Raw genomic sequence first — 22,542 nt, forward strand, 5'->3', positions numbered from 1 at the left:
TCACTCGTCCCAGTACTCACTGCTCAACTGACGAAGCCTCTCGACGATCATACCCAGAACCCGGTCGCTTTGAGGGGTGTCCAGGTCCAACATTTTGAGATCGCGGAAGTGCGGTTCGATATCGGTATATAATCCCTGAAGAGACGGTTTGTACTTCTCGATAGGGCTCCTTCTGCTTGAACGTTCGATATACGCGTCGTCAGGGCCGTTCCGCGGTGGCAGGAAGTCGAGGACGGTGCGATCGTACTCTGTATAATGCCAGAGATCGCTGACACCGACTATGCAGCCGATGCGTTCTAGGTCCGCAGCTTCCCTGAACGCATGGACAGCCTGTTCCTGGGCTTGCTGGCGGAGGGTCTGGGCTATGGTGCGCTGAGCGTGATCGAATGTCTTGACGCTTGAGCGCAGCTTCACCTCAACGAGCAGCACAACCTTCTCTCGCTTGACTTCTAGTCGCTCGTATGGTACGCCATCGTACTTAACAACTTCGACGACCTTGACGACGAAGTCTGGAATGCGCCGCGACAGAACTGCCTTGACCGCTTTGATGGCAGAGCTCAAGGCTGTCTGGGGGTTCGGATTGCTGGGCAGCTGGATTGCGGGTAGAAGACCGGAGCCTGAAGTCGCCTCTTCGGCGGCAGAGATGGGGGGCCGATGAGTCGAGGTGCCATACTCAGGGGAGATTTCACCGCCGACAGGGCTTGAGTCGTCGACGTCGACTCCTCGGTCTCGATGAACACGGCGCGAGATGAGATCGATAGGATCTCTAGAGGGAGTGGCCGCCAAGGACGACATGCCGTGCTGTGTTGTTGGAAATAGAGGATTGTCGAGTGAAGGCAAGGGACGGGTGCTGCGGGTGGCTGACGGTGATTGCAGGTATTGAACACGTCTTGTCAATACGTCTATGGCGTCATCGGAAGAGGAGATTGCGGGTGCACTAGCAGGTGCAGGGGATGGGGCGAGTCCTAGTGCAGACTGGAGCACACGCGAGGCCTCCGCAATTGATCGACCGCCTAGCTGCGAAGGAGACACAGGTACATGCCTGTCGACCCCACTGCCAGCAACTGGAGTACGCAAAGCAGACCGGAAGAGATCCAATGGGTCTGTCGACGGCGTTGGGGTCCTCAACCCTCCTCCCTCGCCTAGTGGTCGCATTGGGGTCTGCATAAGCTCCGTGGCTGGCCTCGAGATGGGCCACGGGTATAGATTGTTCGAGCGCAAGGCCTGCGACTGCGAATCAATGCCCTGGCTCTCTTCCTCTTCCTCCTCGCCCTCGTCTCCTACCGCCAATATCTTCCCGGCAGCGTCTTTCCTGGCATGCCGGTGATCGTGGGATCTCGACGATTCCTGTCCCGTTGCATCCAACGGATCAATAGCCGTAAGAGGAAGCTGTGGGAAGGGTACAGTGTAGACCGTTCGCGGCGGCCGAACATGGATAATGAATGTGAAGTAAATGAAGCATACGATGGACCAGGGCGAATACCAGTATCCTTCGAGTGTCCCGAGGCGAGCGACCGCCAGCGCAACTCGAAGTACAGCGGACATAGCTGATACACCTCCGAGCGTCATATGTTCATGCAGAGCTTCGGGGGCGGGTAGATTCCCCTGTATGGGACCTCGCGAGGTCTGTCGCGAGGTTTGTGCCGTTGGCTGTGACTGTTCTGAGTCCGAATCGTTCATCTCGGAATCTCGGCGATTGTTGGGCGTCGGCGGGTCCGGAGAGGAAAGCACTCTGGGACGCTTGGACTTCCGCATGGTGGGCATCATCGCCAGGTAGGTGTGAGGGCGGGGAGAGTCGAGGAGAGGGTATGTGGGTGGAGCACAGGGCTAAGCGCTTTGCACCCACGGCTATGTTGCGGTGTTTATACTGCGACGAGACTCGAGATGAATCATGTTCGAATCGCCGTGGCTTGCTATCGGGTGGTCAGGTTAGCTTCCGCGATCCTATCATTGAGCATGATTATCTGATCTCAGAACTCTTCGATATGCTCGTGACGACGCACGAGGTATGTGAATTGTGAGCCAGATGAGCATTGAGGCCGAGGGAACAATGGAGGTGACCACAGAACAATCATGATGGACCACAATGGTTGCCTTTCTGAGCGTGTGGCAGACCCGTGGGAAATGATAGCCAACATAGGATCGCGATCCCAACCGCGAACGCCTTCACATAGCTTCACATCCGACGACCAACACTTGCTCGCCTTTTGTCGAGCGTACCGTTGTCCCACATCTTCTCACGCACAGCGTAAGTCCTCGGTGCTGTCGCGGCTGCCGTGTTGTTCTAATTGTCAGTCATAGCGGTAGCTTAGATGGCGCCACAGCGCACACTCGCAGATTCAATGCAAGGCCTCAGTCTAGATGTATGTTCGTTTGCAGTGTTGGTGGTTTGTGATACTTACCAGTCATACAGGACTCCAAACCAGCAAAGACTGCAATATCTTATCCTGATACGCAGCCCAAGCCTAATCCGAAACCGGCTCGCTGGCCCAAACTGCCTGAAGGCTGGCAGCAGCAAGACCGATACTTCGCGCTCGGTTGGGATATCAAACACCCTCGCCTGCAGGAGTTTGTCAAGATGTACACTCCGGAACACCTCCTCGACGTGCCATACCTTATCCGCGCGCCCGAGATCCTCGAGCGGGGTTGTTGCTGGCGTCCGATTCATCTGTTCACCGCCCTTCCTCAGGATGCGAGTCCGCCCGAGCCATGGGATGACCCCGACTGTCCATCGATGACCATCATCGCGATTTCTTTTACATCGGACCAGCAGCTTTATGATAGAAGGCCTACGCGGGAGCAGTACGACTGGTTGAGCCTGGTGTTTGGATGTCGTCCGGAATGGTATAGGGACGTCTTTCCAAAGAAATACGCCTATTTCCAAGATATTTGGCCCTGATGCACTCATTTCCCGCCTACTATGTCTTCTACCCCTGCTCCTCTGACTTCGCGCATATCGTTGTTGTCGCGTCCGTGTACGAACATATCTACATCTGTACTGTGTTCGGGTTGCAGATGGATTGCCTACGGACACCCATTGACTAGATGTCAGTGTACTTGTAATGAATGGTAGTATGCCACTAGCCGTCGCTTTGCCTTCACCAATCTATACTACAAGAGGCCAGGAAAGTTCTCACGGCAGACAAAGAAGACATCGGATTGGCCAGTTGAGGGAGACAAACGCACTCACCGAGCCTTGCCCGAGCCCCGAGCGCTTTCGAGTCGCGGGAATTCGAGGTCACATCGTGTCTCTCACTTTCTCATATGTACCTCCTCCGGGCTCCCGCAATCATTTGCCGACTGGCTACTCATTTGGTCGACGGGTCTACAGCTCATTATATACCTTCAAGTGTTGTGCACAGATGACCTGACCACGCTGAGCATACCGTTCTGCTTTCAAAGACGGGCATGAAGTCTACCAGAAACAGAGGTAATCGATGTCTGCACGGACGACTCAGACGTTAACGAGAAAGATCCAGACAAGCATAATAGTGTTTTGCTTGCAGACGTGGCCAATGAACATACTATGGGCACGTCAGCGAAGGACGGGCGAGCGAAGGAAGGTGAGTGCAGACGCGTGCAAGTCAGCGAGCTAAATGTGGGTAAGAGGACGCGGCGACGTGCAGCACAACACACGCACCGACCGCGAGCGCGCAGGACTGATGCCCCGCGTGCAAACACAGCCGACAGGTGATCCGTGGCCACAGACATGAGGGCGGGAAAGCAGGTACCATTGGAAAGATGTAGTCTCCCGTGGGCAGAGTATCCAATTCATTCAACCTCCGCAGGCTCCGGATATTCTTGTCTGACGTCTGCTTTTGTTACCCCCCTATTGTCTGGAGGTCGGTCTTACTTCGCCATCAGCCGCTCGGCACGTCACGACTATGTACAAACACGACGGCACAACGCGCTTTGACGCGACCGCAGCGCGTCTCGCAGACGCGTCGTTACCCTCCGGCCCCCACTGTCTTTATAATAGCTGCACACATTCCTTTGCACACTCTTCTTTACTACCTATTACACCGAGCTGGCTATAATGAATACCGTTTCCTCACCATCCATGTCCGAACTGCCCGACGACTACAACTGGACCTCAGCTGAAGGCCTTCTGAGACTCGGGTCCTTACTGCGACCTCTGTTACCGTTCGAACCCCGCGCGTTCCAGCTCTACGACTCAGCGTGCATCTTGAACGGCATCGATGTGGTATGCATCACCGCAACTGGGGATGGAAAGACAGCCCTCATCTACATCAGGAAAAAGGAATTTCGGGCATAGCGGCCGCCCTAGATACATCGCCAGGATAGGCGCTATTGGCATCATAGCCACAGGCACCCACTATACAGTCTTCCATAGCGCGCCATAGACAAGTATAGGTACTTGATAGTAATTCATAGGAATTCCTTACAGTAGATAGCATACCATTGCAGCTGTATTCTGACTTATGCCGTAGTACTGCTGATACTTCGATTGTTATGTTTGTAGACTCCATCGGCAGTGTCGCACCGTGAGCTTCAACTTGTCAAGTTCACCATATTCATTGCTATTTGTTGATCTATCTAAAGCGTGACTCGTGTGTTACATGAATGCAAACCCACATCAGTAGAAGTCCGATTTTGCTAACAGTTGCTAACGGTTGCTGACGCGCTGACGGATGCTAACGCAAAAGCGTTACAAACCGTCAGCGTGTCACTGAATGCTCACATCCATCAGTCGTTAGCAAAAGGCGCATTTTGCTAACGGCTTGTGATATGTAGCTGCTGACACGCTTACTGAAGTCTCACGGAATTTTCGTGTACCGGGGCTTGCAGGCCCACGAACCATAGCAATGCCATAATCTACATATATAGCTGTATACTGAATGCTATTGCTTCAGGCTCGCATTGGAGAGCTTCACCGCCGGTGTTGGCGGTGAACCGCGAGTTTACCTACCGCGCGGTTACATGTGGGGGTTGGCGCATCTGCACCCGCCTCCGCCGTTCTCTCGCCCTCCTCCCCCCTCCCCGCTCACTCCCCCTCGCACCCGCCCGTTCTTGCCGCGTCCCGGCCCTGCCCACCGCTGATGACCCGTCCGTGCCCAGTCCTCCGCGCGCCCTCGCCCATTCTTCCATCACGCACGGACGGTCCGTTTGTCGGTCGCGTTTGCGTGCTGGGCATTCGCCCGGCGTGCTCGTCATCGCCATGCGTGTCGTCGTCGCCTGCGTGTGCCCGCCCGCCTGCGTGTGTGTTCGCTGGCCACGTTTGCATGGTAGGCATTCGCCTTTCACGCTCGCAGTCGGCGTGTATTGCGCGCGCCCCAGCCCTCCTTAATGTCTGTCGCCGTCGCCGGTCTTTTGCTCACACGCGTGGGGTCCGATCGTCGGCCGTGCTTGCGTGCTGGGCATTCGCCCAGTGCACTCGCAGTCGGCGTGTGTGCCGTCGCCTCTCGCTTGCCCGTGTTTTGCGCGGGGGGAGGGGTCCACTCGTCGGTTGCGCTCCAGACCGTGCTGGGTCTTTGCCCGGTGTACCCGTGGTCGGTGCCGGTGCTCGGGTTGTATCTGTCGGCTACGTTTGCACGTGCGGCATTTGCCCTGCGTGCTCGTCGTCACCGTGTGCTCGCGTGTTATCGCGCTTGAGACTAGAGGACAGGGGTTGTACTCACCTGTTCTCGCCCTCGAGCCGTCCCCATCGCCTTGCCAGTGTGGTGCTTCTGCACGCCCTCCTTGCAGGCCATGGTGGTATTTGCACCGGCCTCGAGGACCGAAGTGCTGCTGGGTCTCGACGCTGCGTGTGCGCGGGCTGTGGTTGCCTCGTGCTCGTAGTGCTCGTGCACACCTGAGCCTGAGCGCAGTCGTGGGGACGTAGTGGGAATAAGGCGAGTATTGTGTCGCACCAGGGTTTGTAGAATAAGGGGAGAGCGGCGAGGGGAGAGGGCGAGATAGGCGAGCGAAGTGCGTCAAGGGGGTCGGCCGCAGCGGAGGCATGGCGAAAGACGTTCTCGATGTCGTCGAGCGCGTCGCCGACGATGTTGTGGAGGGAGCGGAGGGTCGCGAAGGTTGTTGTTACAGTCAGAAGCAGCTGGTATTCCGCCGCGGTGGACGCGGTGGACCAATAATCAAGCAGATATGATAGTCGGGGAGAGAGGGAACTTGGTGAAGAGAACACCCTGCGATCGTCTCCGTGCACAAGGGCGAGGGCTGGCGGTCACATCTGGGGGCGGGCAGGGCGGCAAGAGATGGCGACGACAGGCAGCTGGTGGCAGTGGCCGTGCGAGCGCTCCCGCGGTTTAGGGCAAGCACCGGTCACACTTGACACGAGTGCGTCGCGCCCTCCCTCGAAGCGCAATACACGATGACCTCTCCGAGTCGCCAAGCACCCATCCTCTCCTTCTTTGCACGCCTCGCCCTCCCGTCTGTACGCACGCTTTCTGACGACGCCCCCGCTCGCTCTCTGCTCCTGCACGCACGCGTGTTCCCAGCACGACCCATAAAGTGCGCGCACCCCCATCAATCCTCTCACCCGCTGACGCATGCCTCGAGGTTATAGCATCACGAACGTCCTGGCCACGCTCGGTTCACCGTACGTAGCATATTACTCGTTCTAACGGGCCCTTCAGCACCATACCAGACCGCAGCACTTCACGACCCATCACCATTGCACACCACGTCCGCCTCCACCTCCTTCCAGCCCGCCTTCGCAGCCCAGCAGCCCTCCCCGTGCGCCCTCCATATAGCCATCGCCGTGGCAGGCACACATGCACCCGAGCCCGAGGAGCAGACCGCCCACCCCCTGCGCTCGCGCGGGCAGCACGGGCAGCTTGCGGACGCGGAGGAGGATCCCTCGCACAGCGAGCATGGCTCGGACGACGCGCACGCCGCCGCTGCGCCGTCCGAGTCGATCGCCGACGCGATGACCCACGGGCCCGGCCCACACGGCGGCCTCACGCGGTCGCTCACACACAAGGAGCGCAAACTCATCAACCAGCTCGACCGCCTCAGGTTTCTCCTCGTCACCGTGCCCTCGCGCTGGTCTGGCAATGACCCGTCTTCCGCTGCGGCTGCTGCCGCGGGCCTCCTGCCGAACTCGGACTACGTGAGTTGAGTACTCTGGGACGGCCTCCACCATATCACTGGTGTCGTGCGCGCGCTCGTGTTCCAGTTCGAGGCGTTTGGCCGGCCGGTGCGAAATACGAAGAAGTTTGAGGTGAGTTGCTTACACGCATTATTCTTCGCCCACCCACTTGCGTGCACGATCGCACGGATGCCCGCGCAATCGTGCATCTGCCCGCTCGGACGCATGTTTGTACGCTTGGTACCCGCCCGCTCACTCACCCACTGATCGACTCAACCGCGAACCCACTTGTGGACCCACGAACCCGCGTTACCCGCACGCAACCCGTACTCGCTGCGGCAAATCTGTACCCGGGCGGGTGCGCTTATTAGTAGTACATAGAGTGCTAGTACTACACAATGTGCAGCATACGTCGAAAATGGAATTTATTGCCAGAAATATTGAGCACAGAACCGGAGAATGGGAGCTGCAGCAGTGACGCTTGCTGAGGATTGTGTGAACGGTTATGGCTACGTAACGACTATCTAGCGACGCGACTGCCACATCTTCCCAACCTTCTAAAATGCGACGGGTCTTGCTAACGAGTGATACGCTGACGCTATGTAAAATCGGAATTTTAGCAACCGTTACGGCCCGTCACAGCCCGTAACCGAAATCAGAGAAGTTCTGATGCAGCAAACTATGTACATGTCCGAAGCGAGACCAGGTAGTATGTACTAGACACTACAGATATCAAATGGATCTGCGCTCGCAAGCTCCTTGTTCCTCCGCCTTGAAGTAGCTCTCACTGTACTGCGCCGACTTGTCGAACCGCCGACGACCCAAAGCCGTCATCCTCATCTGTTTTCCACCACTGAGAATTCTTCAGTGTCCAGAGGCCTGACGACGGCGCAGGCGCAGCAAACGGCTGCCCGCGAAGGGACGCGATGCATGTCAGTTCAATGCCATTGGAATTGTCGAGCACTGGTTAGTACCAGATGGGCGTTGGGCGATGGAGTGACTGACTGATCGACACGAGAGCCGGGACGTCGACAAGGCTGCCTGGGCCATTGTTTGAGCGAAGGTACGGCGAGGCATAGGCACTGGAGGTGGTGGAGATGGAGGGTGAGGTCGTGTCAAGGCTGTCGTACTCGTCACTGACTCGTCACTGCAGTATGTGCTACTGGACTCTGTGGAGGTAACATAGTAGAAGCGGGTTAGTACTGGACTCCGGGCAACAGAGCGCGGGGAACGCAACCGTCGACGGTGACTGACCGACCGCAGAGGAGGCCCTGAGCGAACCACGAGCATCACGTCGCAGGGACGTGGTCGGCTTGGGAGCGAGCAATTTCGTGGCTCGCTGTGAGTTGGAGCGAGTGCGGGTGGGCGAGCGTGGATGGGTGAGTCAAGGCGTACCTTCGAGTCTCGAGCCTTCGCGCTCGTTTTCTCCACCCTCGTCGTGTCCTCTCTCCTCCATCTCGTGCTCTTCATCCCCTCATCCCTCGGCCTCTTTGCGCTCCATGCTAGCCTCCTCGGTGTTGGCACGGTCTTCTCGGCCAGCTTTGAGCTTGCGCGCACAGCGTGTGATCCCTAGGTCGCGCGGGGTTGCGTGTCGCCAGAGCCTATCAGTGCACTAGAAAGGTCTCTCGAGTTGTGAGAATATGGACGGAGACGAAGAGAGGAGCCACGGAGAACGGTCTTGTACCGCGAGTCTCCGGGTCGTCGGACGCCGCTAGCTGAGCTGGCGGCAGTTCAGCTAGACGGTCGCGCGGTGGAACTTGTCTGTCCGTTGGGACAAGGCGAGGGTCCGGCTATGGACTTGGGCGGTCGTGGTGGCTGTGTTCGCGGTCGAGGTGGTGGCGGTCGAGCACAAGCTATGTACTAGTAGTGCGGGCGGGTGAGTGTGAGTGGGCGAGCAATGGGCGGGTGCGACGCAGAGAGCAGTGTCGCAGACGCCGGGGAGGGCTCGTGTCGGAAAATTCCGAGGCGGGCGCTAGTCTTGACTCAGCGTCGTGCGACGCGCGTTGTGACTTGTCGTCCTTCGTGTCTCCTCCTCCCAACGTCCCCCAGCCCTCGGCCTCATCCTGGTGCCGCATCAGTCCGAGTGCCAACGCATCAACAAGTCGAGCGCGCAACAGCTCATGCCCACTGCGCGAAGACAATGGGCATCGCTGGATGACTGTCCGGTGAGTGCCACGTCGACTCTGCGTTTGCATATCAACACTGGACAATGAATAGACAAAAGGCCTGGGCGTCCCGTCGCCATTGCTCAAATGCCTGCCGTCAGTGATGTCAGTTTAAGTGCATCTACTTTCATTCATTAATGAATTAAACCCTGGATCTGATTTACACACTTTTGTACCCCTGTTAATCTGATCCTAATCCAATGCAGTCTTAATCCATTGCTCAGCTCATATGCCTAATTCTGGTGTATTACAGAGGTCTCTTGATGCACTCTTAATGCACTACTGATCCACTTATGATGCACTGACTTAAGACATGCTTGATCTCAGTGTATTACAGGGGTACCTTAATACACTATTGATCCACTAAAGATGCATTGTCCAAGTCAGTGCATTGCATGTTTAAGGCATACATGTATGCAGTTCTAAGCCGCTGGATTAGTTTTAGATCAAGGCAAAAAATAAAAAAGCGGACATATGGGGTTTGAACCACAGACATTAGAAAGCATTACATAATCACATCATCAAATCGGACCACAGGAACACTAACCACTACACCACAGGTCTGTTAGAAATGTTGTAACACAATGTTATATGTCACATTGCTGGGATGCTGGACTTAGACATATTTTGGATGCTGGCACAGGGTGCCCTGCATTAGTGGTGGATCAATAAGTGTGTTAGCAGTGAATTGACACAGTGTGGTAACAGTGAATTAGCAGTGACTTGACACAGTGTGTTGACAGTGAATTAGCAGTGAATTGACAAAGTGTATTAGTGCTAGCCCAACATGTGACTCAAAAGTGACTTTAACCTTTGACCTAACAAATTTGACATCTAGCATCCATTGTCAGTTGAGTCACTATTGAGTCACCTGTCTGGCTAACATTAATACACTATGTTGATTCATCACTGATTCACATGTTGGGCTAGCACTAATACACTTTGTCAATTCACTGCTAATTCACTGTCAACACACTGTGTCAAGTCACTGCTAATTCACTGTTACCACACTGTGTCAATTCACTGCTAACACACTTATTGATCCACCACTAATGCAGGGCACCCTGTGCCAGCATCCAAAATATGTCTAAGTCCAGCATCCCAGCAATGTGACATATAACATTGTGTTACAACATTTCTAACAGACCTGTGGTGTAGTGGTTAGTGTTCCTGTGGTCCGATTTGATGATGTGATTATGTAATGCTTTCTAATGTCTGTGGTTCAAACCCCATATGTCCGCTTTTTTATTTTTTGCCTTGATCTAAAACTAATCCAGCGGCTTAGAACTGCATACATGTATGCCTTAAACATGCAATGCACTGACTTGGACAATGCATCTTTAGTGGATCAATAGTGTATTAAGGTACCCCTGTAATACACTGAGATCAAGCATGTCTTAAGTCAGTGCATCATAAGTGGATCAGTAGTGCATTAAGAGTGCATCAAGAGACCTCTGTAATACACCAGAATTAGGCATATGAGCTGAGCAATGGATTAAGACTGCATTGGATTAGGATCAGATTAACAGGGGTACAAAAGTGTGTAAATCAGATCCAGGGTTTAATTCATTAATGAATGAAAGTAGATGCACTTAAACTGACAAAGATGCTGCCGTTGCAGACGCCAACCGGCGTGAGCACGGTATGGGTGGGACAACACCGCTCTCGGAGCCCGTATGGTCCATTTGCGCAGTGGTGTCACCCGCGCTCGGCGTCCGCACACCAACAACACCGCCGCCTCCCTTCTTATCCACTTGCACGCACACGCGCACACCGTCGCCTACCATACCGATTCCTAACGTACTCTGTTCCGATGTGGAGGCCGATGCGCAGGAGATGGTCGAGGTGAAGCAGCCGACGCACGGGTGGGTGCACCGTGCATATTAGTGCACCTATGTTTAGGTTCGGTGCTCGTCCCTCACTCTGTTTTCTTTCTGAAATTCACGGACACAACAGGCATACGAGCTCAATGATCGCAGTGCATACTAGGGCTAACGTGAGCATGAAGGGTCGAGGGCGAAGGTGAGCATGCATTTTCACATGCTTTCTACTGACTTCTGTTGATATGTTGATAGTGCATACCTGCGGACGCGGACCAATGCCCGCCTGCTCTGCTTGCGCGCGGCGCGCACATTCTCTCTCTCTTGCCTGCTCGCACGTCCACTCTATCTCGTCCGCTGCCGTGCCCTTGCGTGCCCATTGTTCCTCACCCATTCTCCCTCGCGCGCGCTCTCACTCGCGCGCGCTTCGCTTGCGTGCCCTTTCACGCGAACGCACATACTCGCCCTGCCAGTGCATACATACATGGCAGATAGGGCGACGGGTGGAGGATGGGTGAGACAGGGTATATGGACAGCATGGTGGGTGTGGGCGCGGGCGCGGTGAGTCGTGACAAGCACCGTGGCTCAGGCTGTTCTCAGTAGTATCATGTCTATACGAGTCTCAATATATCTCTCTGCAATTCTGTTGTCTCGCAGCACGAAGGAGTGCCTTGTACTGTCAAATTGTCATGATTGCAAGTGCTAGTAGCAGGTACAATGGGTATACACTCAGCTACTGATTGTACTCGCATATACTGCCCTATATAAGCCTATTAAGTCTATCGTGCTATGATTCTAGTGTCTCTACAGTGTTCTATACCGTCCTATGTTGATCGGCAGTGGCGCTACAGACGGCTATGATCTCAGCCGGTGATCTATGGACGGCTATAAAATAGGGGGTTCGCAATGAGCCTATGCTTACTACACCTACTATATTGTCCAACATAGCGATTGTTCTTTTTCCTGATGTACATTCCGGCAATGGTACGGGAGGACTCGATTACGGTGGTGGTGGAACCGACAAATTATCTCGAGTCTGATGTGGTGAGTGGCATTCAGATACGTTGGTTCCGGATAGTACTCTGATATGGTGGGCAGGCAGCGAAGCTCGTGGAGAAGGGTGTAAGCTCCGTCGTGATCAACAGAGACACGCTGGGAGACGCATCCCGCGATGGCCGCGACCTCTGGAACGAAGTCAAAGCGTGTCGCTACCGCGTCATTACCCTTGCCCCCGAGACCCTCGGCAGCGAAGCATTCCGAAGAGTCATCAATGATCCCGAATTCCGTCGACGTTGGCGAGTCTTCGTCATGGACGAAGCGCATCTATGTGACTTGTGGGGTGCCGATTTCCGGAAGGCCTTCAGTGACGTCTGGACCATCCGCTCGCGCGCTCCAGAGCACGTCGCTTTTATGGCGTTATCGGCCAGTGTGGAGCCAGGTCGGCAAACCGCACAGGTACTACGATGCCTTGGCTTCCGCAGAGGGCGTTACCATATGGACCGACGTGACTGCGAACGGATCAACATCAACATTATCTTCCGCGACGTTCAATATGCCTACAGTGGTTACGACTTTCGTGACCTTGACTGGCTTGTTCCGGAGAACATGACGAAGGCAGGAGACGTACCGAAACGACTCGTCTTCTGCGAGACCATCGAGCTTGGTCATCGCGTCACCCTGTATCTTCGAAGTCTCCTCCCCGCTCATCTGAAACGGGTGAGTAACATCGTTATTCGTCACATCCACTCGATGAACTGCCCGGACTGCAAGAAGGATGGCTTCGCGGCCCTTATGGAGATAGGTGACGAGCGGCGCACCTCGTTGTTCGTTGCCACAGCTGTCCTTGACCAAGGGGTCAATATCCCTAGGCTCAAGGCTGTTGTTGTGTTCCCACGCGGCAAAACGGCAGCTGCGGTAATACAGGAAATAGGACGGGCAGTCCGGGAGGGTGACGAGCAAGGTGAGGCGATCATCTACGTTCCTAAAGGAGACCTACAAGCTGCATTGGAGTATGCGAACTCCGACGTTGATCTTCGACTGCTCGAGACACATGCAGATCTTCGTGCTTCGGCGTCCGACCCTAGTCAGCCTGCGGTTGATGAATCGATGTTTGACATCGTGTTCGATATCGACAGGACGCCAGCGGCTGCTGCAAATGCGTCAAAGGCACTTCGCAGTCTTCCCACAGCTTCGGTCCCACAGAAGTCTGCCGCGAAACCTGGGTCCACGAAGAAGGGCACAGTTCCGAAGCAGCCCGCTAAGCCAACAGCACGGACGGCGCCTTCTGCGAGCGATCGACAATGTCTATCCCTCCGTCTCATGGTTGCCGCGCACGCACGAGGATTCTGCGTCACGCGGCAGATCAACATCATATACGGGAATCCAGGGACCACTCACGACTGCGGCCGTTGTAGTTCGTGCATGGAGTACCCAGTGCCGCTGGCGCGATCTCTTTCCGACTCGGTTGCAGCGCCTCAGTCCCAGACTTCCAAGGCCAAAGTCACGGCTACTACCGGCTCGACAGATGAGAACCAACAGGCTACCGTAAAAGACACAGAGGTCGATGCTGTCCGAGCTGCAGATGACAAAGGGTTATCGAATGCCAGTGCCCCGGCGGGACAACACGGACTCGCAGCAAGTCAGGCGGGACTTGCTACATGCCAAGCCTCGGCAAAGGAGAGCCTGCCACAGGCTCCGCTGTTCAAGCTCCTCGTGAAGGACGTCGACCGCATAGCCTCCGATCTCCTCGCCGCAGCGCACGTTGTACGCCAGAAGTCGACTCCGGGCGACGGGCTGTTTGTAGGCGCAAATAACTTCCTTTCACTGTCCTTCCGCAAAGCGATCGCGCGGGACTTCCTCTCCCTCGATTCTCAGGATACACTGGCCCTGTGTTTGAAGACCTGGCGCTACTGGGACATCGCCGGGGACGCATTATGGGAAGTTGTGCGGCCGATGGTGATATGTATGCGAGCGGAGTTGATCGAACGCCATGAAGATGGCAAGGCAAAGCGGCGTGCGCGGGACCAGGAGCGGCGAGCCGAGAATGCTTCTGTACATGCGCAGTTGACAGCTGTAGGGCTGGCGAACGTGAAGAGAGTCAGCCTTGTCATGCCCGTCAAACCTGAGGCTCGGCTGGGCCCCCCTCTGGGTACCATGCTACCTGTCCTATCGTCCAGCGTGGGAGCTGCCAGTGGGAACCTGAGCAACGTACCGCAAAATTCAATCCTTCAGGCTATCCCTCCGGACCAATTCTATGGCAGCACGATCAGTCCCAATCGGCGCGTTGAAAAGCGAGCTGGGGATGCTCTTGACCGCGACGCAGGACATGTCAAGCATCCGCGGTTGCCAAAGTTGCATTTTAAGCGTGCGGTGAGTACAAATCAAATGTGTGTGGGCATAGATGTGCATTGATTGGTCGTGCTATAATTACCGGCAGTCCTTCGCAGCGGCAAGTGTCAGCGTCGGAACAGAAATGGCGCAGAGATCAGACGCACCACTGACTTGTACGAGTAAGGAGAACTCGCATACTCATGACAAAAATCCATAATTAGTAAGCTATTTGTCGTAACTCGGACGTTGAACATCTAGGTCTCGAGACTGCTCTCGGACAGCAGCATACATAATGCCAGTAGCCTTCCGTACACTACGCAGACCTTCCATAATCGTACCTATTAGTAATTACAGGCTACTCTTCATCGTCAGTATACACCAATTCCATATCGCTTTCCTCCGCCGCGTCGGAATCATCTTCATGTTCTTCTGCAATGTCACTGCTTGCTCCGTCAGACTTGTCTGAATCGTCTTCATCTGCAACAACAAGAAAACCGTTGATCTGCATGCTGGGCATTGGAAGATCAACTCGGACCCCGTCGCCGCCGCTGGCCTCAGCTTCATCTGGCACCACACCTTGAGACTCGCTGTCTGTCTCGTGTATTGCACCCGCATCCCGCAACGTCCGCTTGACGAAGTCACGCAGCTTATTTCCATCCTCGAGTTGCTCGTAGCCAGCCTCGAAATCATTCCGGGGGATGTGAGTCGATGCACGGCCAGCGCAGAACTTATGCAGCTCGAGTTCAGTGAGATTCCGGGCCAGTTCGTTCAATGCTCCCTGTTTGACTGTGCGGCGATGGATGCTGCTGGTACGAGCAAGACGTACAGTTTCTTTCATACTTGTGGTGGCGAGGATGAAGGCGCGAATATTGAGGGCAATGACGTCCTGGAAGAACTCACCCCCAAAGTCTGCATTCCGCTTCTGTGACATCTTCTTCAGCTGTTTGATGTTCTTCTCCTGCAATAGGTCCATTGGGAACCAGCAACCAGGTATGCCCGACAGGTTGCATAGCCAGTTATTGAGAATTGCCTTTTGGAGCGCGCCAGAGAACTCGAACTCGAACTGACAGGTAAGCTCAATGAGCTCGTTCGCATATTTGTTGTGCCCAGAACCGGTGAACGTGAATGTCCATACCTAGTATCCATAGAAGATGATTAGTAGCTGTATCAAGAAGAGCGTGTAATTTGAAGACGAACTGCCATTACGTTCATCACACGGCCGATGTCTCCTTCGGCAATTGCGCATTGGAACTCGTAGTGGAGCATACTATCCAGCAAGCGCAGGATGGAATTTGCGAGCATCTGATCTCCGCGGAAGGGTGGTACACTGGGTAGTACACTGCGATCTACACCTGTAAACGTGGCCCTTGGCTTTGAGGGCTTGCCAGGGACGAAGAACTCCGCGACGGTTTCATCAGGATGAAGCGCCCTCTCGTATGCACCAATACAAATGTAGTGATCGCGTATGGTCTCGGAAAGTTTGAGCAGATCACTGAAAGAGAGCTGGTGAGTTGTGAAGTAGGCGTTGAGGTTGTCGGTCCTCAGATGTACTCTGTGCCCAGGGACTCGTCAGTTCAAGCGAAATCAGGAGCATATTATGCTGCATACTACTCACCGGAAGCAATCAAGTACATCTGCCTTCAGAGTGTCGAGAATCAGCCGCAGCGTTGAGTAATATTCTGGCCGCTTTTCGTCTTTCACTTTCCGTCCCAGTAGGATATTGATCGAGCGAAACGCTGACAAGTCATCGCCTTGTGTCTTTCCCCAGTGCGTGCGAAGTACACGCTCCAAATCCGCCCAGCCCATGTGCCAAAGCTGGATGAGCGGGAGTACCCAGCCGTAGCGAGTGTAGCCATGAGGGCATGTAGCCATGAATTTCTTCAGATTCCGCAGCTTCTCGATCGTCGACTGGTCGCCACCGACAATGACAAGCAGGCGGTCCACCTCCTCCTTCGAGAGTTTCAGCTGGTCAATGAAGATGTCGTCAAGAACACTGGCATTCTCCTGTGTGACACCTTCATTGAAATCCGACGTGGCTAGTGGATGCAGCTTTGTCTGACGTCCCTCTCGCATACGATGAATAGCAAGAGTGGTCTTGAATTGCTCGCATATGTTCTCGCGATGAATCTCGAGGGCTGGGACTGCTTCAGTAAGAATATTGAGTACATGCATGGCGATGACTGCGTTGAGTCGTGCCCAGTCAATGCGATTATAGAGAGTGTCGATGGTGAGCTTCTTCCGATCCTCCTTGGCCCGCGCCTCGCGTAAGACCTTGACGTCAAACGCTTGCTCAACATCGCAATCTTCCAACTCCACCAGCGTAGCAGCTGTCCCATTATACATGATATCCTTTTCCCCCAGATCGGGATCCCAGACGCGGGATTTGCGGTTGAGATTGTCATAGATTGCAAGGAACGCGCGGGCGGTGGCAGTGCGCCGCACTGCAACTTTCGCCGAGTTAGAGAGTGACCGTAAGAGATTCAACACAGTGGTGTAGGACACAGATAGTCCTACACGCCCAAGCACAGCATATACGCTGTGGGCAGCTGTCTGGGCAAATAGCCAGACTCCGACGATCTTCTGGAACAGCGTGAAGTGGGCGTTACGTGCATGCATGAGAAGCATCGCCGCGACTAGGAGAATCTGTGACCTGTGTTAGCATATATCGACCCGTGCGCACTTAAGGACATACCACATATGGATCGCGGCTATTATTGCCACGTCCGGATGGTACATGCTGCGAGAAATGGGTCTTGTACGAAAATCCGGGCTTCTCAAGTTCTGCTACATCGGGACGTCGCTTCTTGGGAACCGCGATGGCCGCAAGCACACGTAGAACAGTGGATCCTCTCGTCTCAAGCAAAGAGAGTATATTTTCCATGGAGAAACTATGCACAAATTGCCATGTTACGTCCTTGTTGCGAAGATGGAATCCGCCCTTCTTCGACACAACACCATGCGCTTCCCGGTCAAGCAACTCCTCCACGGTACTGATTGCCCAAGCATTCAAGTGCTCTCGGGCCATGAGCTTCCCACCTTCTGGTCTAACAGCATTTGCTGACTGGCCTGCAGTGTTTCGACGCTTCTTCCGGATGCCATACCTGCATTGGTACATCGCCTCGACCACTTGGCGCGCACCAACAGCGGTGCCTCCGTTCAAGAACTTGGAGACCATCTGGGCGCGTAGTGAAGATGCACCCGTTGACCCCCTTGCAGGCACAGTGAGGAGGTCGTTCAGAAACGCACCGATCGTCCAGCCTTTCCGCTGGATTTCGAGGAGAATCGCGTCCATGTGTGCAGCCTTCGTAGAATCCATTACTGAGGGGAGGGTGCTGTATGTGCCGGGATACCTGAGCTGAGGAAGTATCGAATGAAAACGGCGGCAGTGTACTACGCGACTAGGGTGTTTTCGAGTCGTGGCTGCTAACATCGCTCCGGAGTCCGTATGCGTCCCCGCCACAACCCCAGTCACGTGGGAGCGTGTACTTCGAGCTCCGCCTGGAATTCACAGTGCACGTTCAGACTGCGATTGAAAATACCGACCTCTCGACAAGGGAGCGCGTCGAAAAGTAGACTAGAAAGATGGGCAGGTGGACCGACTGGATTGAGTAGCTGGGTGGACAGGCAGAGACTCTGAGAGCGGGCAAATAGGTAGGCGAGTCGGACAGCGCCAGTGCCGACCGCGAGCGCAAATGCACAGAATGCACACGCGGGCGACGAGTCCGCCGACGACTCATGCATGGCGACCACGAGCGCGGTGCGTGGCAGCATGCAAACACGACCGACGAATCAACCGCGCGCGAATGGGGAAAAAATGCGCGAGCGCGAGCGGGGGACGGGCGAGCACGAGCGGAGGACGATGCGCGAAGACGAGTCGGCGGCAATGGGCGCGGCCGGGGCGCGGCAATGCAACACACACGACGACGGCGCACGAATGCCCTCTCGAGTGGCGGCGCGCTGCGGGAAAGTCGGAGAGGTACCTCATCGCATCTCTCTTTCTCTTCAGTTTATCAACTGACAATCATTTTACGACTGGCTACTAACTGGGCCGGCTTCAATATTTGACGACCTGACCACGCCAGACCGTGCTGTATGTATGTTCTGCTATAATGATTAATCCAGAACGACATTTGGACGAGCGAGAAAAAGGAACACAGGAAGTTTGCCCAAACCAGATGTTTGCGCGGATGACCCAGACACAAACCAGACATACCCGGACAAGCAGAACAGTGTTCTGCGTGCAGATGGGGCCAACGAACGGACTGCGGGCGCGTTAGCGAAGTAGGGATGAGCGAAGGAAGGTGAGTGGAGACGTGTGCGAGCAAACAAGCTGAATGTGAGCACAGGACGCGGCGACGTGCAGACGTCAACCGCGAGCACGCAGGACTAATGCCCTGCGTGCAAACACGGCCGACGGGGGATTCATGGCCACGGACGCGAGGACGGGCGAGCAGGCAACAGAGTGGGACGGTAGGCCAGCCTGGCACGCAGGCGACGACGAGCGCATGGCGACGACGAGCGCATGGCGACGACGAGCGCACAGGGTGGATGCCCAGCATGCAAACGCAACCGATGAGTCGGGCCGCGCGCGCGTGAGGAAAGAACGGGCGAGCCTGAGCGAGGGACGGGCGAGGACGAGCGAGGACGAGCGGAGGACGATGCGCGAAGACGAGTCGGCGGCAATCCGGGCGCGGCAATGCAACACACACGGCGACGGCGAGCACGCAGGACGAATGCCCTATGTGCAAGCGCAGCCGGCGAGCGGATCACAGCCAAGTGTGCAGGTGAGGGCATGAACATGGGCACGGGCAAGAGCATTGAAGGGCGAGTAGATGGTGGAAACGGGCGGGCTTGAGGGCAAGTGAGTGAGGGCCAGAGGATGGTAGGGGATGGGCGAGCCGAGTGATTGCGAGAACGGGCGAGCGCGAGGGCAGGCAAATCGCCGAAACGAGCAAGTGCGATGGCAAGCAAGCGGGATGCAGGTGCATGCATGCCGTGACAGGAAGGTAAGTAGTATGAATGTGCAGTAACTCAAGAGTATTTGTTGTCGGTGGTGGATAGCTGGTGTTCATCGCAATATCATCACGAGAACTAACTATGAGAATCTTATGGTGGAGGAAGGAATCACGGGCAGAACAGCTGGAGGCACGGGGCCATGAGGCCGACTCCCGAAGGGAGGAGGCCGAATGGCCCAAGTTCGAGCTATCACTGCTACTGAGAGTTCTGTCCGCAGCGAGGACAACGATCGGAATGTAAAGCTGACTGTAAGTACATGTTACAGTGATAATACCCAGTCCGTAGCGGAGCACGGGTATCCGCTAGTGATGTATATATGAGGCATGCTGAGTACGCGCGCATTGCGCGTTGTTTACTGTAACGCCTCCGGATCGGACGCGGTGCCGCCTCCTTGTCACGGGCACGTGAACGTGACGTCGCGCGTTCTACAGATACGCGTTGCGCAAATGCCAATGGGGGGCCAGCCCGTATACAGCAGAAATGGCGTCGTGGACCAGTTTTATGGTCTTATAAGACTTTCGAGGTGCCTGCCTGCAAGGATATATGAGTTTTACATATAAATACAACAGTTGATTCTACACCAGCTCTAGTATCGACTGTCTATATGGATCCGAGTACTCTCTACATCGCCCTCGAAATGATCTGTCACAAAGAATCAGAAATACTGCGGTTCCGCGAACAGGATGTGGCCCGCACCTGGACCTGGTAGGACGCGGGCGAATATGATTGTCGGAACCTCTGTCTGCGTCTGTGCGATGCTACCTAGCCAGTAGCTCCCGAGTTGCGTATGCGGCTCGAGGGCGACGTCCTGGTCCACGGCCTCATTAAGGTTGATGAGCAACCGCGAGACGAGGACGCTCGCCATGCTACAGAGGCTCAGAAATGAAGCTCAATCGGAGAAGGGGGCGATACGAACGAGGTGATGAAAACGTTGAGAACACCGTACGCCTAGTTGGAATGTGAGCACATGTTTGCACGATATACGTGAAGCAGTGGGCGACTTACCGTCTGGAAGCTCGTTACCATCTGCGCGACGTTGAGGATGAGCAGAACGCTATGCGGAAGTCAGAAGGGTGGTCAAACGCAACTGCACGCCACGCACAGGAAGCAAAGCATTCCTACGACAATCGCAATCAACGATACTGTCAGACCTCCGTAGCATTCGCTACGCACCATCTCGTATGAGCAGATCCGCGAGTGTAGGCGCATCTCTTCGGCCGCGCAGCATTTCCCTGAGGCAGAATACCCGGAGCTTGTTCCCGTCGCCGGAGGTCTTGTACCATGTCACCACGATGACTATGAGATCGCCCGCAATCGCGCATGCGCGGGAGGCATATAGCACTGCATCAAGCAACAAAGTTGCATCAAAAGGTGAAGTCGCCAATATGTCGCTGTCCATGAACGACGCACATCTACGATCAGTGATATGTCAGACGATCCATCATGCAGGACATCAGTCGAGGCGGAACGCGCACCGTGTATCCAAACTCGGTGAGATGCTGGCATCGGTCGCGCAAGTGGTAAAACTCGGTGTGAGGGAGACAGTGAGGAACTTCGTCTTGGCGTATAGGACCTGCAGCCGGACGCTGTCAGCATACTGTTGGATCGCTTGAAGGTACAGACCTGACCATATTTGAAACGATCGGCATGAGGCCGAGCAACAGTGTTACGCAGGCCAGCGCACGGCTCTGGCTGAGCGCTTTGACACGGATTGCCGAGACCCCTGCACAGTTGGTTAGCTCACTTGTCTCAATCGGCTTGTATATGTATGCATCTCACAGGACCATATTATGTAGGAGGCGGTTATGAAGATCTCATTCGTGATGAGGATGCCCTCGCAGCTGTGGGTAGACATCTATTAGTTGTGCTCGTTTAGACTGCGCGGGGTAAGAAACATACCCCTGTAGAGGAATTCATCGACGTTGTAATAAGTGTCTGTACGTGCAATCGCATGCGAGTTTGCATACCTCTGTTGAAGGCCAGGATAGCATGCCGAGTATTCCCGTAACGGCCAGCCCCACCATAGTCACTCGATTCAGAAAGAACACCGGCGCCGCCCGCGTCTTCGAGCCCCATATGAAGCGCACCTCACTCCCAATGGTCAATAAACAGTCATAGATCAAGAGGGCTATATTCACGTTTTCAGCGAGATCCGTACAAGCTATAGACAGATACGCTCACCAGCAGGCGCCAACTGGAAGTAGTCTGCGATGAGGCTGCACAAACGGTTGAGCGGGCGCCGGAAAGAGTTAGCAAGGACGTACTTTGGCGAAAGATAACGAGTGATTTGTGGTTCACTGAACTGGGCCATGGCGCAGCGTCTGTAACGAACGAAGGTGACAGGGATCCCCGGTGAGCATGGGTCCTGAGAATTCCTCTTCCTCCTGCAGCCGGTACATATACTACATGCATATAGCTGGCGAAGGCGTCTCTGACATGATCAATCAATCATCACTGCGAAGGTCGACGCGGAAACCACACCTATTCCCATCAGCATGCGGTGGGATGATTCGCTGAATGCCGGAAGCGGGAGAATCCTTCACAGCATGTTTGTATCTCCATGTATGAAGATGTACGGTAGGCACTCATTGCGGCCGGTACGTATCGAGACTCGACGTCATCATCTGTGGGCCATGAATGCTCAAGAACCCTCATCGTCGCGAGGTGGTGCGCAGCACGTATGCACTTGCGCATCGCAGGTTCAACCGCGGGGAGACTGGGATCGACATATATGTGGCACGCACTGAATTGGACTGGACGCAAGTGTGCCGTCGTATGCGTGCCTCTCTGGTAGGGAAAATAGTTGGGTGGGGCAAACGAATGCATCGCCTGCAGCGATCAGGTCGGTCAAATCAGCCGTCATCGCCTTCACCGAGAGAAACCCTTCGTTGCGAGATAGAATCGCAAAACGTGCGTTCGTCTGTGAGTTTCATGGTGCTTCCGGTGGGTTGACACGAAGGAGAATGCCCTGTAGTTACCACCGTGGTTTGAATGAGAAGGCACGAAGGGGACCGTTGATTATCAAGGAGCAGGACGCACCAGCGCATCGCACATGTAGTAGGGCGGGAAGGATAGGTTACTCGATGGTCTCGTTGACTTCTCATGCTCTGCGCCATCGGTGAGGTCGCCGACCTCTAATTCCTTCAGGACGATGTCGTGCGTA

General features: G+C 55.0%; 8 protein-coding genes across 8 annotated transcripts; 4 read left to right on the forward strand and 4 right to left on the reverse strand.

Annotated features, from left to right (window-relative positions):
- C8Q71DRAFT_862962 (uncharacterized protein) lies at positions 1 to 1,764 on the reverse strand (the record flags this gene model as incomplete). Its single annotated transcript, XM_047928097.1, has 1 exon — positions 1 to 1,764. The coding sequence occupies one exon, from the start codon at positions 1,762 to 1,764 to the stop codon at positions 1 to 3; it is 1,764 nt and encodes a 587-aa protein (XP_047773227.1).
- Positions 1,765 to 2,312: 548 nt separating this feature from the next.
- On the forward strand, positions 2,313 to 2,899 carry C8Q71DRAFT_862963 (uncharacterized protein; the record flags this gene model as incomplete). The annotated part of the gene is made up of 2 exons (XM_047928098.1): positions 2,313 to 2,363; positions 2,414 to 2,899. The coding sequence occupies 2 exons, from the start codon at positions 2,313 to 2,315 to the stop codon at positions 2,897 to 2,899; spliced, it is 537 nt and encodes a 178-aa protein (XP_047773228.1).
- Positions 2,900 to 4,786: 1,887 nt separating this feature from the next.
- Positions 4,787 to 6,210, forward strand: C8Q71DRAFT_788824 (uncharacterized protein). The gene has a single exon (XM_047925240.1). The coding sequence runs from the start codon at positions 5,061 to 5,063 to the stop codon at positions 5,814 to 5,816; it is 756 nt and encodes a 251-aa protein (XP_047773229.1). The 5' UTR covers positions 4,787 to 5,060; the 3' UTR covers positions 5,817 to 6,210.
- Positions 6,211 to 6,326: 116 nt separating this feature from the next.
- C8Q71DRAFT_911660 (uncharacterized protein) lies at positions 6,327 to 7,426 on the forward strand (the record flags this gene model as incomplete). Its single annotated transcript, XM_047929139.1, has 3 exons — positions 6,327 to 6,468; positions 6,524 to 6,549; positions 6,594 to 7,426. Coding segments are annotated over 3 exons (653 nt in total), but the record flags the coding sequence as incomplete, so codon positions are not given.
- Positions 7,427 to 12,014: 4,588 nt separating this feature from the next.
- C8Q71DRAFT_717732 (P-loop containing nucleoside triphosphate hydrolase protein) lies at positions 12,015 to 14,444 on the forward strand (the record flags this gene model as incomplete). The annotated part of the gene is made up of 4 exons (XM_047921186.1): positions 12,015 to 12,081; positions 12,136 to 13,058; positions 13,239 to 13,532; positions 13,740 to 14,444. The coding sequence occupies 4 exons, from the start codon at positions 12,015 to 12,017 to the stop codon at positions 14,442 to 14,444; spliced, it is 1,989 nt and encodes a 662-aa protein (XP_047773231.1).
- A 274-nt stretch (positions 14,445 to 14,718) lies between these two features.
- C8Q71DRAFT_717682 (uncharacterized protein) lies at positions 14,719 to 17,679 on the reverse strand (the record flags this gene model as incomplete). Its single annotated transcript, XM_047921182.1, has 4 exons — positions 14,719 to 15,498; positions 15,561 to 15,915; positions 15,979 to 17,006; positions 17,056 to 17,679. The coding sequence occupies 4 exons, from the start codon at positions 17,677 to 17,679 to the stop codon at positions 14,719 to 14,721; spliced, it is 2,787 nt and encodes a 928-aa protein (XP_047773232.1).
- A 1,047-nt stretch (positions 17,680 to 18,726) lies between these two features.
- On the reverse strand, positions 18,727 to 19,422 carry C8Q71DRAFT_788831 (uncharacterized protein; the record flags this gene model as incomplete). The annotated part of the gene is made up of 4 exons (XM_047925241.1): positions 18,727 to 18,843; positions 18,897 to 18,976; positions 19,162 to 19,213; positions 19,313 to 19,422. Coding segments are annotated over 4 exons (300 nt in total), but the record flags the coding sequence as incomplete, so codon positions are not given.
- A 274-nt stretch (positions 19,423 to 19,696) lies between these two features.
- C8Q71DRAFT_887717 (uncharacterized protein) lies at positions 19,697 to 21,690 on the reverse strand (the record flags this gene model as incomplete). The annotated part of the gene is made up of 11 exons (XM_047928596.1): positions 19,697 to 20,245; positions 20,296 to 20,327; positions 20,385 to 20,433; positions 20,482 to 20,497; positions 20,553 to 20,791; positions 20,855 to 20,952; positions 21,008 to 21,102; positions 21,159 to 21,234; positions 21,347 to 21,507; positions 21,561 to 21,595; positions 21,644 to 21,690. The coding sequence occupies 11 exons, from the start codon at positions 21,688 to 21,690 to the stop codon at positions 20,035 to 20,037; spliced, it is 1,059 nt and encodes a 352-aa protein (XP_047773234.1). The 3' UTR covers positions 19,697 to 20,034.
- Positions 21,691 to 22,542: the final 852 nt, after the last annotated feature.

Source organism: Rhodofomes roseus (genome assembly GCF_022264815.1).
Source record: "Rhodofomes roseus strain CIRM-BRFM 1785 chromosome Unknown C8Q71scaffold_35, whole genome shotgun sequence".
Lineage (NCBI taxonomy): Eukaryota > Fungi > Basidiomycota > Agaricomycetes > Polyporales > Fomitopsidaceae > Rhodofomes > Rhodofomes roseus.

Excerpts from the sequence above, each read along its gene's own strand:
- C8Q71DRAFT_788824 (XM_047925240.1), top strand. The coding sequence starts at position 5,061 with ATGACCCGTCCGTGCCCAGTCCTCCGCGCGCCCTCGCCCATTCTTCCA.